General features: G+C 49.7%; 1 protein-coding gene across 3 annotated transcripts in view; it reads left to right on the top strand.

Moving 5' to 3' along the window:
• Positions 1-14,308, top strand: part of Tmco4 (transmembrane and coiled-coil domains 4) — a 77,058-nt gene that overhangs the window by 23,666 nt on the left and 39,084 nt on the right. For all 3 annotated transcript variants that reach the window (XM_005081049.4, XM_021233530.2, XM_021233532.2), the window contains exon 7: positions 10,595-10,727. In XM_005081049.4, the coding sequence (XP_005081106.1) occupies positions 10,595-10,727 (133 nt within the window). The remainder of the gene's footprint in view (positions 1-10,594; positions 10,728-14,308) is intronic.

The following is a 14,308-nucleotide window of genomic DNA, read 5'->3' as shown; positions in this document are numbered from 1 at the left end:
TCAGGGTACAGTCCATCAAGGAACAGATGACATGGTGACAAAAGCCTTTCTGGTGGTAGTGGGAGGAGCATACGGTGAGGTCACATGACATCCACAGTCGGGAAGCAGAGAAGGTGGATGCTCACTCCTCACTTAAAGTTTGCCGGAAACAGTCTCACGGTGATTCCACGTCCAGTCAGACTAACGAGTTCAGCTCTCACGGTGATTCCACGTCCAGTCAGACTAACGAGTTCAGCTGTCACACACAGGGAAGTCACCGGGCCTCTCCGTGTGGTCGACAAAAGCTGCCTTGTGTTTTCTTCTGTGCTTCTTGGTACATAACAATTTCCTTGCTGCTGGGAAGCTTCCGGCAGGTCAAGCCTAGCACCAGGCACTTAGCAAACTCCTGTCGAATAAGTTTAGGAGAGATCTGCCAGTCTCTTTATGGAGGAAGGCAGCTCAGGGACTGCCAGCCTTTTGGTCTGCCAGAGTTACTCAGTGAGCGGTAAGGCCGGGTGTTAGTTTCCTGAGACAAAGGGCTGTACCTGAGAAGCCAGGTGTCTAAAACGCAGATAGCGGGTGTGCTCCCTCTGGAAGCTCTAATGCGATCCTTCATGTGTCTTTCAGTTTCTGCTTGCTCTTAGTGCACCTTGACCTGGGTCCCAATTCCTTTCTGGCCTTCCCAAGGACTTTGCCTTCTCCCCATCTTCCCGTCTGTGTATCTCTTGGAAGGACACCTCATCAGGAAAACCCCCTCTCAAGGGTTTTAATTTAATATCTGAAAAAAACAATTTTCTGACATAAAGTCACCTTCCATACCAGGTACATCTTAATGTGGGTGTGGAGAGTGAGGGACTTCATTCAACCCTAAACAGCCGTGGCTATCTCCCCCAATAGCCGATGTCCACCATCTTCTGCCAACTCATAGGTATCGCCTGTTCCCTCATCTGAGCTTTTAGTTCCCAAACCTTAACTGTTTATTCTGTTAACCAGGGGGAAAGGGCAAAAAAATTTTAAGAGGAAATCCCCAGCCAGGCAATTAGTATGAGGTGTGGTGGCACATGCTTTTATTTAAAAAAAAAAGAACTTGGGAAGGTAGACTCATGGGGATCTGGAGTTCAATGCCAACCTGGACTATGTGAAACTGCTCAAAAAACCACCTGGGAAACTCTCAGGGGAGGAGTCCAAAGCACGGCAGGAATGGACAGGAAGGGGTCCTGGGGTTGGCAGGCACTGAGGTGACAGATGTGGGTAGGCTCGGGGCCATCAAGGACCTGAGTGATCAGGCTGGGTAGCTGTGAGACCCACAGCCTCAGCCAAGCAGCTGTGGAGAAGGCCTCCTGTGACAGAGCCTGCCAGATGACAGACAGACAGACAGACAGGTGTGGCAATGGAGGAGATGGAGTTCCAGAGTGCTACCTCAGCTCTGGGGTTCTGGTTGTCCAGTGCCTGTGACCAGGGTGTCTTGGAGAGGCTGAGTTTATCTCTGGTGACCCTTTTATGCAAGGCAGTGTTCAGGGACCCTTAAAGAGCGGGGAGCCAGGGCTTCCTCGGGCCTCACATAGACTGTGTACACTGCCTTCTCATGCTTGGTTGCTGAGGAGAGTTTGTCTGGTGCAGACACTGCCCATCAGGATGGCAGAGCCTGTGGGTTACTCTTCATGGAGGCTGCTGCTTATGGGGACAATAAGAATTCTGTGTTGTTTGAAAAGATCTCTAAGCCTGCTGTTCCCAGTATGGTCCGCAGACCACCAGCACCAGTACCAGCATCAGCACCAGCAACCCCCAGAGCTTTGCCAGAAATGCATAGTCTGGGCCCTAGAAGACCCATCAATAACTGCTGATTTGATCCCAGACAACTGCTCCGGGCTCTGGCCCAGAGGGTATTTTTGGTCCTTTGTTTTACCAGTTGGATGGTGGGGGCATGCTGCAAGGTGAGAGAACAGCTTCATGCGTGAGTCCTCACCTTGTCTGAGACAGGCTTTTTGTTACTCCAATGGCATACACCAGGCTAGCTGGCCCGTGAGCTTCCAGAGAGTTCCGCCTCCCCATGGCATTTCACCATAGTGTCCAGCTTTACTTGGGTTCAGGGGATCAGAACTCAGGGCATCACACTTGCACAGCACGCATTTTAACCACTGAGTGAACTTCTAGCTCTGGGTCCTTAAACTGTGATGTGCTGTGACAGAATGCCTGAGTCTGGGTTCTCTTGCAGAGAACAAAGATGGATTTCTTACAGTTCAAGAGGCTGGGCCCAATATCAAGGGCCTGGCACGAGCCTTCATGTTGAACTGTCCCATGGCAGAAAGTGGAAGTGCAAGGGAGGGCAGGAAAGAGAAAGAGAGAAAACAGGATGGGCCGGGGCCCTCTCAGGAACTGCCAGCTTTAACCCCTCCTGGCCTGACCTTCCCTTTAAAGATTCCCCCCCTTGACACTCACACTGGGGCTAAGTTTCCAGCACTTGCCTTTAATGGATATAGTCAACCCAGGCCTGATAGTACAATCTCAATGACAGCAAAGCCACCGTGTGTTGAGCAATTGCTCTGCACCGAGCATGGATCTAAGGGCTCACATAGTCGCCTGACTCTCCGGGCCCCAGTGACGCACTACAGACAATTGCCTCAGTTTGCAGACCTGAAACTCACGCATCGAGGCTGATTTGGATGATGTCATTTCAACAGGAAAGACCAAAGCCAAGAGAGGAAAGGGGACCTCTACTACAGTGAGTAGTAGACCGGGAGTCGAAACAGGTCTCTGGCCTCTTGAACCAGTACTTCCTCCCTTCGCCTCTCCACTGGGTAGAAGAACCTGCCTTGGCCTTGCTCATTCATGTGCTGCACTTTCCTGTCTCACCAGAAAGCCATGTGATTCCTCCCCATCCTCCTCACTTCATCAGCACAAACCATCATGAGCACATGTGAGCACCGATATATAGGTCTGTGCGAGCAACCTAGGAGCTGACACTTACTGAATCGTTATGTGGGTTCAAAATGGCTACCTTCCCTCTTCTGGGTGTCCTCTTTGAAATGCACGTCTCAACCAGCACTGCTTTTTGTATCTGTATTGAGAAAAAAACACCACTTACCAAGCACCCTTACTAAGAATGATGGATGGATGGATGGATGGATGGATGGATGGATGGATGGATGATGGATGGAAGGAAGAGTAGATGGAGGGCGGATAAGTGGATAGGTTGGTGCTTGAGTGGGTAGATGGATGGGTGAAAGCAGGTAGGCAAACAGGATATTATGTACATATGTATGTATGTATGAGTGGGTGGATGGATGGATGGATGGATGGATGGATGGATGGATGGGGGAATGAATGGATGATGGGTGAGTGGGTAGATGAATGGACAGATAGATGGGTGAGTGGATGGATGCATGAATGGGTAAGTGGATAGATGGATGGAAGAATGAGAGGGAAGGAGGAGAGGGGACAGAGAAAGAAGCGGAATGGTAGGCAGACGGTCTTTCTCCAGAGAACAAGCCTAGAACAGAGCTATCAGTCCCTCTGAACATCCTTTTCCTCCAGAGGCTGGCTGGGGTTGCCCGGCAGGGAAGCTAGATTTCTCCCTGTGTGGAGCAGGTTGAGTAATCATGGAATCAGCCCAGGAAATCAACATGAAAGGCGACATTTCTCAAAACTTGCTGGAAATTTGACCCTTACTGACAGTCTGGGGATGATTGTTACAAAGCGATGCCACAGTGACAGCTGGGTGGGCTTCCAACCATGTTCCTTTATCCTGTAGCACCCCCACAGAGCTGTTTGCCACACAGCTGTAAAAGCCAGCCATGCAGTGCAGGTAACCAACCTGAGCTGGCAGCTCTGGCCCAGCGGGTTCTGTGGATGTCTGGAGTAGAGGACCCTGTGTGGTGGGGCATCCTGCCTGCTGTGGATGTCACACAGCCTCCCTGGCCTCTATCCATGAGATGTCAATAGAGCATCTTATGTTGTGACAATCAACAGTGTCTCCAGGGCTGGGGAGACAACTCATTCAGTAAAGTGCTTGCTGCACAGCGTGAGGATCTGAATTTGGATCCCTGTCACCCATACAAAAGTCAAGGACAGCAGCATTCCTCTAAATTAGGCTCTGGGGATATTGAGACAAGTGGATCCTTGGAGCTCATTGGCCAGCCGGCCTGCCTAGATGAATCAGTGAGCTTTAGGTCCTGTGAGAGGACAACTGAGAAAGAAGGCCAGTGACAACCTCTGACCTCAGCCTCTGACCTCATATATGTGCTTTTGCATCCACGCACACACAGATGTCACTGCAAAATCAAACGGTTGCTATCGCAGTTGAGACCTGTTTATTTGCACTCAGTAATCCTTACAAGTCATTGAAGTTGCTCTTTGGGCTCTTTAAATAGATTGTGAGTTATTGCATAGTATTGCAACTTCAGATCAGCTACTGAAATCCATATTGTTGTTCATACTTATGGTGAAGAAATCAGGGTCCCAGAGGTTAAGGAGGTAACCCAGGGTTACATTTCAGAATTCCATTTAAGGCAGCACAAACCTCAGTGTCAACTCTGAATCAAAGCCAGGGCTACTGAACCCTGAGTTTTGCCCTCTGCCCTCCTTATGCCTTTCACGGATCCCCCAAGGATCAACATAAAGCCAAGACACCCTGCACCCCAGGCACGTGAGCCATAGCAGTGCGTGCCTCACGCTTGACTCTGCTTTCTCCCACAATGATCAGGGCTTTGGGAAATAAGGCTGGCCTGGCTGAAATGTCTCCTCCTGTGACTGAGTTACTGAGTTCCCTGGTTGCGTCCTTGAGATTTGGGCAATTGATGATTAATTTCGCAACATCCTGCTTCCTCTATCAGCAAATAAGCTCTGAACTGCTGTTGTATGCACTGGCCCTGCACAAGGCCCTGGGAACCGTTCCTGTAGAGGAACTCACTGGGTGCTGGCTGTTTCCCCACTCCCAGCTGAGGCCTTCCTTTCCAAGCACTCTTGGGTGGAAGCCACACAATCCCCCAGGAGACAGGCGCAATGGCTGTCCCTGTCTACAGAAGAGGACAATGTGGCACGGAGGGTACAATAACCTGTCTGAGACCACATAGCTGGGAGCCAAGTGGTGGGATTCTAACCCTGAATCATCACCCACAATCCACCCCTTACTGTGCTGCTGCCTCCGGACCTGAATGACAGAGGCATGTGTGCAGCCACGCGGCCGGCCGGCCTCTGAAGAGGCAGAGCTGGAGGCCGCCTCTGAAGTATATCTCTGTGCCCTCTGCCCTAGCCACAGGCAATGCACAAGTGGGAGTCAAATACGGCGTGGCCTTCTCTTTCCTAGGAGACTTTTCATCTAGAGTAAGAATAGGGGTAACTGATGACTATAAATGCATTATCAGGAAAGCTGGTGAACAGGGAGCTAGCAGAGCAGGAGGCAGGCCAGCGGGTTCATGAGAGTGGCCTGTAAGGGGTGTCCCCAGACCCTGGGAAGAGGGTTGAAGGACACAGCTCTTGCACGGCAGCAGGCAGCTCATAGCCTTGCTTGCAACCCCAGCTCAGAGGCCGCTGTTCAGTGTGACACGCTAGAGAGGATGGACACGGTTTCACCTGGTTTTTCACCACGCTGAACCATCTTACGGGTTGGCAGGATGAGCATGTCATCACGAACAGTATCTGGTTGTGTCTTCCTGTAATCCAGCACTCAGGATTGTCCAGATGGCGGCAAGCACACTTATCCACTGAACCATCTCATTGACCCACGAATCATGGGATGCTTCTGCCAGAAGGGAGAACCAAGTCATCTAGACTAATTAACATTCCAAAACTGCGCCTCTCCCAACATTGGTCTGTCTGTCGATTCCTCCAGAGTCCTTCCTTCATCCGTGTAGAGTATAAGCCTCTCTTGGTTCCAGGCAGGGCCCAGCATTAGAGGTACACAGTGGGTTTGGAACTTGTATTCTAGAGTGGGAAACTGTAGCTGGTCTGTCCTGTCCCACCAGACAGCTCCCAAATCACAACACAGGGATTTATTACTAATCATGAAAGCTCAGTTGATAGCTTAGGTTTGTCTTTAACTCTTGTAACTTAAATTAGCCCATATCTTTTAATCTGTGTTCTTTTACCTGGCTCCGTTACTTTTACTTTGTACTGCACACGCTGCTTGCTCTTCATCCCTGGTGTCTCCACCTTCTTCCCAGCATCCTCCGGGCCTGAGAAGCCTGCCTAGCTATTGGCCACTCGGGTTTTTATTTAAACCCATTACAGTGACATAAACAGTGTAGCCAAACATCTTGCAACTGGAGACAGACAGTTAAAAAAGTAGACAGTCAGAACTACCAACATATTTATTTTTATTTTTTGCTTGAGACAAGGTCCCAAGATGGTCCTCCTGCCTCCACCTCCCGAGAGCTAGGATTACAGGCATGCATGCACCACCAGGCCTGCTTTATGCACTGCTGAGGGTGGAAGCCAGGGCTTCGTGCACGCGTGTTATGGAGGCACGCTAGCAACTGAGCTCCATCCCCAGCCCCAAAGCTGCCTGTCCAATTGGTGATCAATAGGATCAAGTATAAAGGGCCTGAGGTCAGCACGCACAGGCAGGAAGTAGAGGATGGTAGAGAAGCTGCTGCTGAGGCCACAGAGGCCATGGCATCCACAAGGGCTTCCCAGGGGAGGTAACCCCTGAGGAGAACTGAGCTGTGCATAAACCACAATGTTCTAAGCATCATCAGAGCTTGGCTCCTAATAAGCGCTTGGGGGAGGGGCTTAGCCAGGTATGCTCTGTGCCACCCACCCTGTCCCCTGGGAAGGAATGACTCTGAGTTAATGAAAATAATAATAATAACACACGCAGAAGTGGCAAAGGCCTTTTGTGTCATGTGGGGCTATGGACACAGCAGAGAGCCTGGTGGGCCAGGGAGACTGTGGTCTGTCAGTGAGGGCACCTACTAATTCAGACATAGTCAGGAGCAGGTAGAGAGCCCTGCCCTGTGGGACCAGCATTCTAATGGGCTGAGCCAGACAAGAGTTGACACGAATATGGGAAACAGGGTGGCTGAGGCTGGGCTGCTCTTGGTGAGAAGCCAGTGGCCTCTCCAAGGAGCTGATGCTCTAAGTTGAAGCTTGACTGGTGGACCAGGGCCAGCCTGGCAGCACCCTGGGGGAGGGCTTGACAGCCAGCCAGCATGCAGGTAAAAAGGGCCTGGGGTCAGCACGCACAGGCAGGTGGCGGAGGACACTAGAGAAGCTTGTGGTGGGGACCTGGGAATGGGCAGTCTTGCAGGCCATGGCAAGTATTGGGTGTTTTTCTAAAGACATTGGGAGCTGTTGGACTTTTAAGCTGGGACAGAAATTGATCTGATAGAAGGTTTTAATGGACCTCTCTGGCTACCATGGGGCAAATAGAATGCGTAGAGCCAGAATGAAAGAGAAGTCAGCAGGATAACTAAAGGCAGGAGAGCAATGGCTTCAGCCATGCCAGGGGAGCAAAGTGCTAAGCTTAGTCTGTTCTTGGGAGACTCAGCTCTGGCCTTAGCTGATGGCCTGGATGCTGGGCTGGGAGAACTAGAGATCTCTAGACAGCAGTTCTCAACCTTCCTAATGCTGCGACCCTTTAATACAGTTCCTCATATTGTGGTGACCCCTGACCATAAAACTATTTTTTACTACTTTTTTTTTAGGTATACAGGCCATTTGTCTGCATGTATGCCTGTAGACCAGAAGAGGACATCAGATTGTGAGCTGCCATGTAGGTGCTGGGAACTGAACTCTGGAAGAGCAGCGTGCTCTTAACTACTGAGCCATCTCTCCTGCCCCCTCATTGCTACTTCTTAATTGTAATGTTGCTACTGTTATGAATTGTAATATATAAATAGCAGATTCGCAAGGTATCTGATACTGACTCCTGTGAAAGGGTTGTTGGACCCTTGAAGGGGTCACAATCCACAGAGTCACTGCTGGAGACCAGGGTCTCAGGCCAAAGTGGATGGGTGGCTGAGCCACCTCTTACAATTGAATTGGCCCCTGGTAAGCTGGTAAGAGAATTGCTCCAAACTGCCTGAGATAGTCCAGGACCCAGGAGCCACCCAGCTGCCTTGAACAGAAGTTCTGCTCCCAGTCCCATTGCCCAGCCCCCAGTCTTTAAGATGACCCTTCCCAAAAGCTTCCCTTCCCAGGAAGAGGGGCCTTGTGCCTGACATTGCTCCTGCTTGTTAACCACCATGCACGTGGCAGCCTGAATCACCTTGACCGATGGAGCATGCATTACCAGTTAATTACAATCGCCACCCATTAATCACCCTGGCCAAACCTTCTCTGCAACCTGATTATCACTGGGCGTCACAAGCTTCCATTCAAAGAAAAAGGAGTGCCTTTGTCTGTGTTAACCCAGTGACCCCAAGACGTGACACACACTAGTCTTTCCCTGGGCACGTAGGCAGCTTCCATTACAACGTATATGTCTGAGGGCTCTGAGGACTGCTCCCTGCCCCCACCAGTCAAGGCAGGAACTGGGGTGTGTGTGTGTGTGTGTGTGTGTGTGTGTGTGTGTGTGTGTGTGTGTGTGTGTGTGTGTATGACTAAGGATGGAGCCCAGTGCGTGTTAGATCAGCTGGACCACTGAACTGTATTCCCAGCCAAGAACCCTCATCCCTGCCATGTTTCTCAAACAACACAGATTGTCAGGAGGAACCGAAAACTGCACTTCTGAGTATTCGTGTCTCCACAGGACCCATGAGACTTGAGCAGCTGAATGTCAAGTCCTGTGACTCTCTGGAAAAACAAATCTGATTTTAAGATCTTACGTTGCAACTTACTGAAGGCAGATGCTACACTAGGACATTTGGATGAGTCAGTGTGTCATCTAGCCTGACACAGGCAAGCCAGTCACACAGAGGAATGCCAGGAGAGGGGCTGTATGTGACCATAGGCCCCAGCACACGTATGATCTGGAGAGGGTCCAGACAAAGGTGGCAGCTGAGCCTTATCCTGAGTTAAAGGTTCAAAGTTCAATAGAATCTGTGCCCCTCAGAGGTGTCAACCCTCAGCCCTGGAACCTCTGACTTTGACAGAAAGTCTTTGACAAAAAGACCTTGGAATTGTGTCCAGATTGAGCATTTTGAGATGGGGAGATGGTTCTGGACTATCCAAGTGGCACGATGGAGTCCCAGTGTTCCTGGAGGAGGCAGAAGTTAGAGTAATGTAGCCAAGAGCCAGGGACTGTGGGCGGCCTCTAGAAACTGGGTAAGGACTTGTGCAGTGTCACTGAATGAAGTAGGATTGAAAGTTCAAAGCTAGCTTGATTGACTTAGTGACCTCAAGGCCAGCCTAGGATACACAGCAAAACCTTATATAAAGACAGGAGTGGGCGCCAGGCATTGGTGACGAATGCCTTTAATCCCAGCACTCAGGAGGCAGAGGCAGGAGGATTTCTGTGAGTTCCAGGCCAGCCTGGTCTACAGAGTGAGTTCCAGGACAGCCTCCAGAGTAATACAGAGAAACCCTGTCTCAAAAAACCAAAAAAAAAAAAAAAAAAAAGACAGGAGTGGGGTGTGTTTGAGAACCTGATGACTGAGAGATGGCTCAGTCTCGAAAGTGTTTGTCCTGAGTTCAGTCCCCAGCATTCGCATAAAAGCCATGTGCAATGGCACATACTGGGGAGGCTGAAACAGGGGTGTCCCTGCAGCACATACTTGTAGTCCCAGCACTAGGGGTGGGGGTGGGGCAGAAACAGGACCATCCTTGGAACCTGGTGGTCAGACTAGCCAAACTGGCAAGCTCCAGGTTCCGTGAGAGAACCTGTCCCAAAAGATAATGTGAAAAGAGGTAGAGGAAAAACATGTTGACCTCTGACCTCTACACACGAGTACGCAAATACATATGAATACATACACATTCCTCCCTTTGCCTCTCTTATAAACACACAGACACACACACACACACACACACACACCATGTACAAGATCTCACAAAGGCTGGGAACAGACCCTTCCTGACTGCTTGAAACAGTCCAGCTGTCACCTTGATCTGGAACCTGTGTCCACAGCACTGTAAAATGATCAACTTGCATTACCTTAAGATACTACATCTGGGCCAGTGAGATGGCTTCACAGTTAAAAGAACTTGCTGACAAGCCTGATAAACCCAAGTTCCATCCCTGGGGCCCACATAGTGGAAGAGGAGAACTGAGTCTGGCAAGTTGTCCTCTGAGCTCCACACATATGCCATGGCTTACACACACACACACACACACACACACACACACACACACACATAATTAATTAACTAATTAATTATTAATTGTTTGAAAAATATTATGCCTGGGCAATTTATTGCAGCAATGGAAACAAATTCATAGAGCTTAGCATTCTGAAGACATGCTGTGAGAGACTACTATTTACTTAGAAATCAGAGCATCATGTGAGCCAAAGCCATTACTTGGCGTGTTGTAGGCACACAGGGATGTGTGGCCTGGTGTGCTTGGGTCAGGGGACAGTGACACTAGGCAGGTGGGAACTGCTGAGAGCCACCGCTAAGGTTGGCTTCCCTGGGCCTCTTCTTTTTGCCTCCAGGTTTGGGTTTTGCATTTGCACCACCGCTGACATCTCTGGTTAACATCTGAACTGATTCTTTGGGCGTTCTGTTTCCTTTCAAGGACACTACGATGCCCGGGCCAGAGTCCTCGTTTGCCATGTGACTTCCCTGCTCCAGGTGCCCACGGAGGAGCTTGATATACTTGAAGAGGCATTCCTGGAGAGCCTGAGGGACACCAAAGAGGAGGAGTCTGAGTAAGACAGCCTTGCACCCCTGGTAGAAACCTGAATTCTACTTAAGGGTTTTTTCCCATCACAGGTCCCCTTCCTGTGTAGAGGCCATGCAGTGAGGTTGAAGGAGCACTAGACAGAGTCCCAGTGGCCCTTACTTTCTGTATGACCTCAGAAAGTTGCTTTCTTGCTACCCTCTGGGCTTGGCTGTGTTTGCAAGAAGAGATTCTCTTTAAAGACCCTGGATATATGACTGCCATCCAACAGTCCTGATGCCCTAGTCTACCTCAAGCTGTTATGACACTGTCTGTAGGCCCACATGAACCATCTGCTACTTGTCTGTGGACAGGTGGCCTCCTTTCTCTAACTACGTATCCCTGGATATAAGTGGCTATAAGGATAGTGCTCCCGGGGTCATTGGAGAAAGGAATGTGATCCTATCAGAAAATGCTCAGCCCAGGACTAACAGATGTGAACCCTCCCATTCACAAACCTCTGTGCTGTATGTGTGGTCAGGGATGTGAAGGGATGCGGGGAGATAGCTCCAAAAGTGCTCGCCTTGCAAGCACTGAATTTGAGGTTGATACCAGAACCAGAAAAGGCTGGTCACTTGTAATTCCAGCACCCAGGAAGCAAAGATGGGTGGATCCCTGGCACTCGCTGGTCAGCCAGCCTAGTCAAATTGGTGAGTTTCAGGCCACTGAGAAATCCTGCCTCAAAATTAAAAATAAGAATAGCAAGTGGTGTCTGAGAAATGCCAAACAGAATTTGTCCTCTGACAAAACATACATACATGTACACGCGAGGGCACACACACACACACACATGCACACACACACGCACCCTGCCGCCACCACCCATATATACACTAAGAATGTGAAAAGGAAAATCTTCCTTGTGACTTGGCTGGAGCCCAGCTCTGGGCGTCATCTAATCCCAGCATTGTAAATCAACCCCAGCAGCATCCTGGTCCTGACCTCCTGCACCAGGTGCCGGGCTCTGAAGCCCAGCACGGACTTCTCCTCATCCCCTAGTTAACACCAGTTCAACCCAGTGGAAGGTAGAAATCTGAAGCCCAGGTCAGAGGCAGAGCCATCTCCCTCCAGAACAAAAGGAGACGATGTTGGCAGTGGCAAGGGTAGTTTTTGATTTTGGTTCTTGGGTAGTTTGGGGTTTTGCTTTTGGGGTTTGTGGGTTGTTTTGTTTTAAGGAAGGTCTCTCTATGTAGTCCTGGTCTGTTCTGGAACTTGCTATGTCGACCAGGCTGGCTTCAAATTCACAGAGATCCTCCTGCTTCTACCTCCTGAGTGCTGGGATTGAAGGTGTGCGCCACCACAGGCTCAGGTAGTTTGTTGAAATAACCTAAAGGGAGGTAGAGAAGATGGTTCTGTCAGTAGAGTAGGCCTCCAGCACCCATGTAAAAGCTGGGCACGGCTCTGAATACCTGGTATTCTAGCTATGGGCAAGTAGAGACAAGAGAGTCCCTAGTGCTAGTTGGGGAGTTCCAGGATCAGTGGGAGACCCTGTTTCAAAAACAGTCAGATGGAGAGTGATCGAGTAAGATACTTGCTGTCAACCACACATAAACACACACAAGCATTGCATGCATGTGCACACTTAGACCATACACACATATACACATGCATGCACACACTTAGTCCCATACACACACATACATGCACACTTACCCCTACACACACACACACACACACACACACACACAAGAAATAATCTGAAAATATTTATGTTTTGATGCTCAGAACTATGCCAGGGAGCAAGCAGCTGGACATGGGCCAATGACCTTAATCACCAGGTCATTGTCACAAGAACAATTACCACATTCTTCAGCTAGGTTCAAAGTGTGTGTGGGGGGGGGGAGGTTGACTGTTCTTACTCTGTCCACATCAAAGAGTCTGAGAAGGTGGATATTGGAAGTTCTGGCACAGCCCAGCGCCAAACTTCCCCAGCTTTATGATCTTGGGAAAGTTATTGAAGTTCTCTGAACCTCAGTTTCCTTACTTGTAAAATGGGAGTAATAATCAAGACCTTTTGCTTAGGTTTCCTATGGAATAGAAAGGAAGCCAACAGTAATGGGTCCATATAGCTCATTTTCTGTCTGTTAGCAGTGGGGCTGCAGTTATGTTACTATTACATCTGAATGTGGAGTTTTAAGACTGCTCTGAAATTCTCCAGGTAGATTTGAGACCAAAGGAGAGCAAGTGTTCAGACCAGGGTCTCCTTTGATTCCCCTGTGTGGGCTTGGGTAGGTTCCTTGCCTTCTCTGGGCACTAGGACGAGTTTGTCACCTCTGTGTTAAGGGACTGGATTCTATGGGCATTTCTTTTCATACTAAGTCTTTTAAGTGAGCTTACCTGTGGCACTTCTTTGTAGGTGGGAATCAGGATGTGACATGCCACCCCAGTGTGTGTGGTCCTCCCCTGAATGCTAAGGCCACCCAATGTCCCTGTGTATTGACTGACCTCACCTCTCCTTGCCTTGGTTTCTTCAGCCTTGGTGTGGGGCTAGTGGGAGTTCCATACCAGACTCTGTAAGCGGATTAAATTAATTACCTCACATCAAAAACTTGGGACAGTGCCTGGTATGCTGCAGGCCTCGGTGACCCTCATCTGATACAAGTCTGGATTTCATAGCTCTTACCAGAACATCTCTCTCAGAGTGCTTCCTGATGCTGGCCCAGGGAGCTGCCCCATCTGAGATTTGTACAATCCTTTGGGGAGCCAACTGGATGACCTGTTCAATGGCATCCTGATTCAACCATGTCATCCAGCTTGTGTGTTGTTTCTTTCTTTTCTTCTCTTTTTTTTTCCAAGACAGGGTATCACTGTGTAGCTCTGGCTATCCTGGAGCTCACTCTATAGACCAAACCGACCTTGAACTCACAGAGATCTGCCTACCTCTGCCTCCCTAGTGCTGGGCTTAAAGGCATGCGCCAACACACTTGGCTTGTGTGTTATTTTCTTGAGACCCAACTCCAAATACCAGTTGCCCTCCTTTCTAGCTTTAACTAGAAAAGGCTTTCAGGGCAGGCTTGGGGAGGGAGGTGTACACCATTTGCAGGTAAATCACTCATACACACGCATGAGGACTGACAAGGACATTGGGTGTCCTACCCTATCACTCTCCACCTTATTCCCTTGAATAGGGTCCCCCACTGAACCCGGAGCTAAGCTGATGGCCAGCGAGCATAGTGGTAGAATGTATGTGGGGCCAAGAGTTCCACTGGCAACAGACGGTAGCAAGGCTGCTAGAGAGAGCACGCTGCCACGGGAGATCAGGTGCCTCTGGGCACATTTGATGGACGGCTCCATGCTGAGGACAGGGTCAGTGTCTTGCTCTTCCTGAGCCATGTTTGCAGCCAGTGTGGAGTCTGACCTCGGCTGACATGGAAACACCAACTGAAGCTCATGCCTAGCCTTCCAGAGGGTGAGTGCGGCCAGCGACAGACTGTCTGATGGTGTGGGCTGCCATTGTGTCTAATCAGATGGCAAAGTCCACGGCAGGAACAAAGGCATCATTTAGATTTAGAGTTCTCAGAATTTCAGCGTCCAAGGAAAAGGAAGAAAGTATCCTCGCTGTGACTCACA

This window comes from Mesocricetus auratus, unplaced genomic scaffold (assembly GCF_017639785.1).
Source record: "Mesocricetus auratus isolate SY011 unplaced genomic scaffold, BCM_Maur_2.0 Super-Scaffold_100014, whole genome shotgun sequence".
Classification (NCBI taxonomy): domain Eukaryota; kingdom Metazoa; phylum Chordata; class Mammalia; order Rodentia; family Cricetidae; genus Mesocricetus; species Mesocricetus auratus.
Note: the sequence above shows the minus strand (reverse complement) of the source record. Positions and strands in the feature narration are given on the sequence as shown.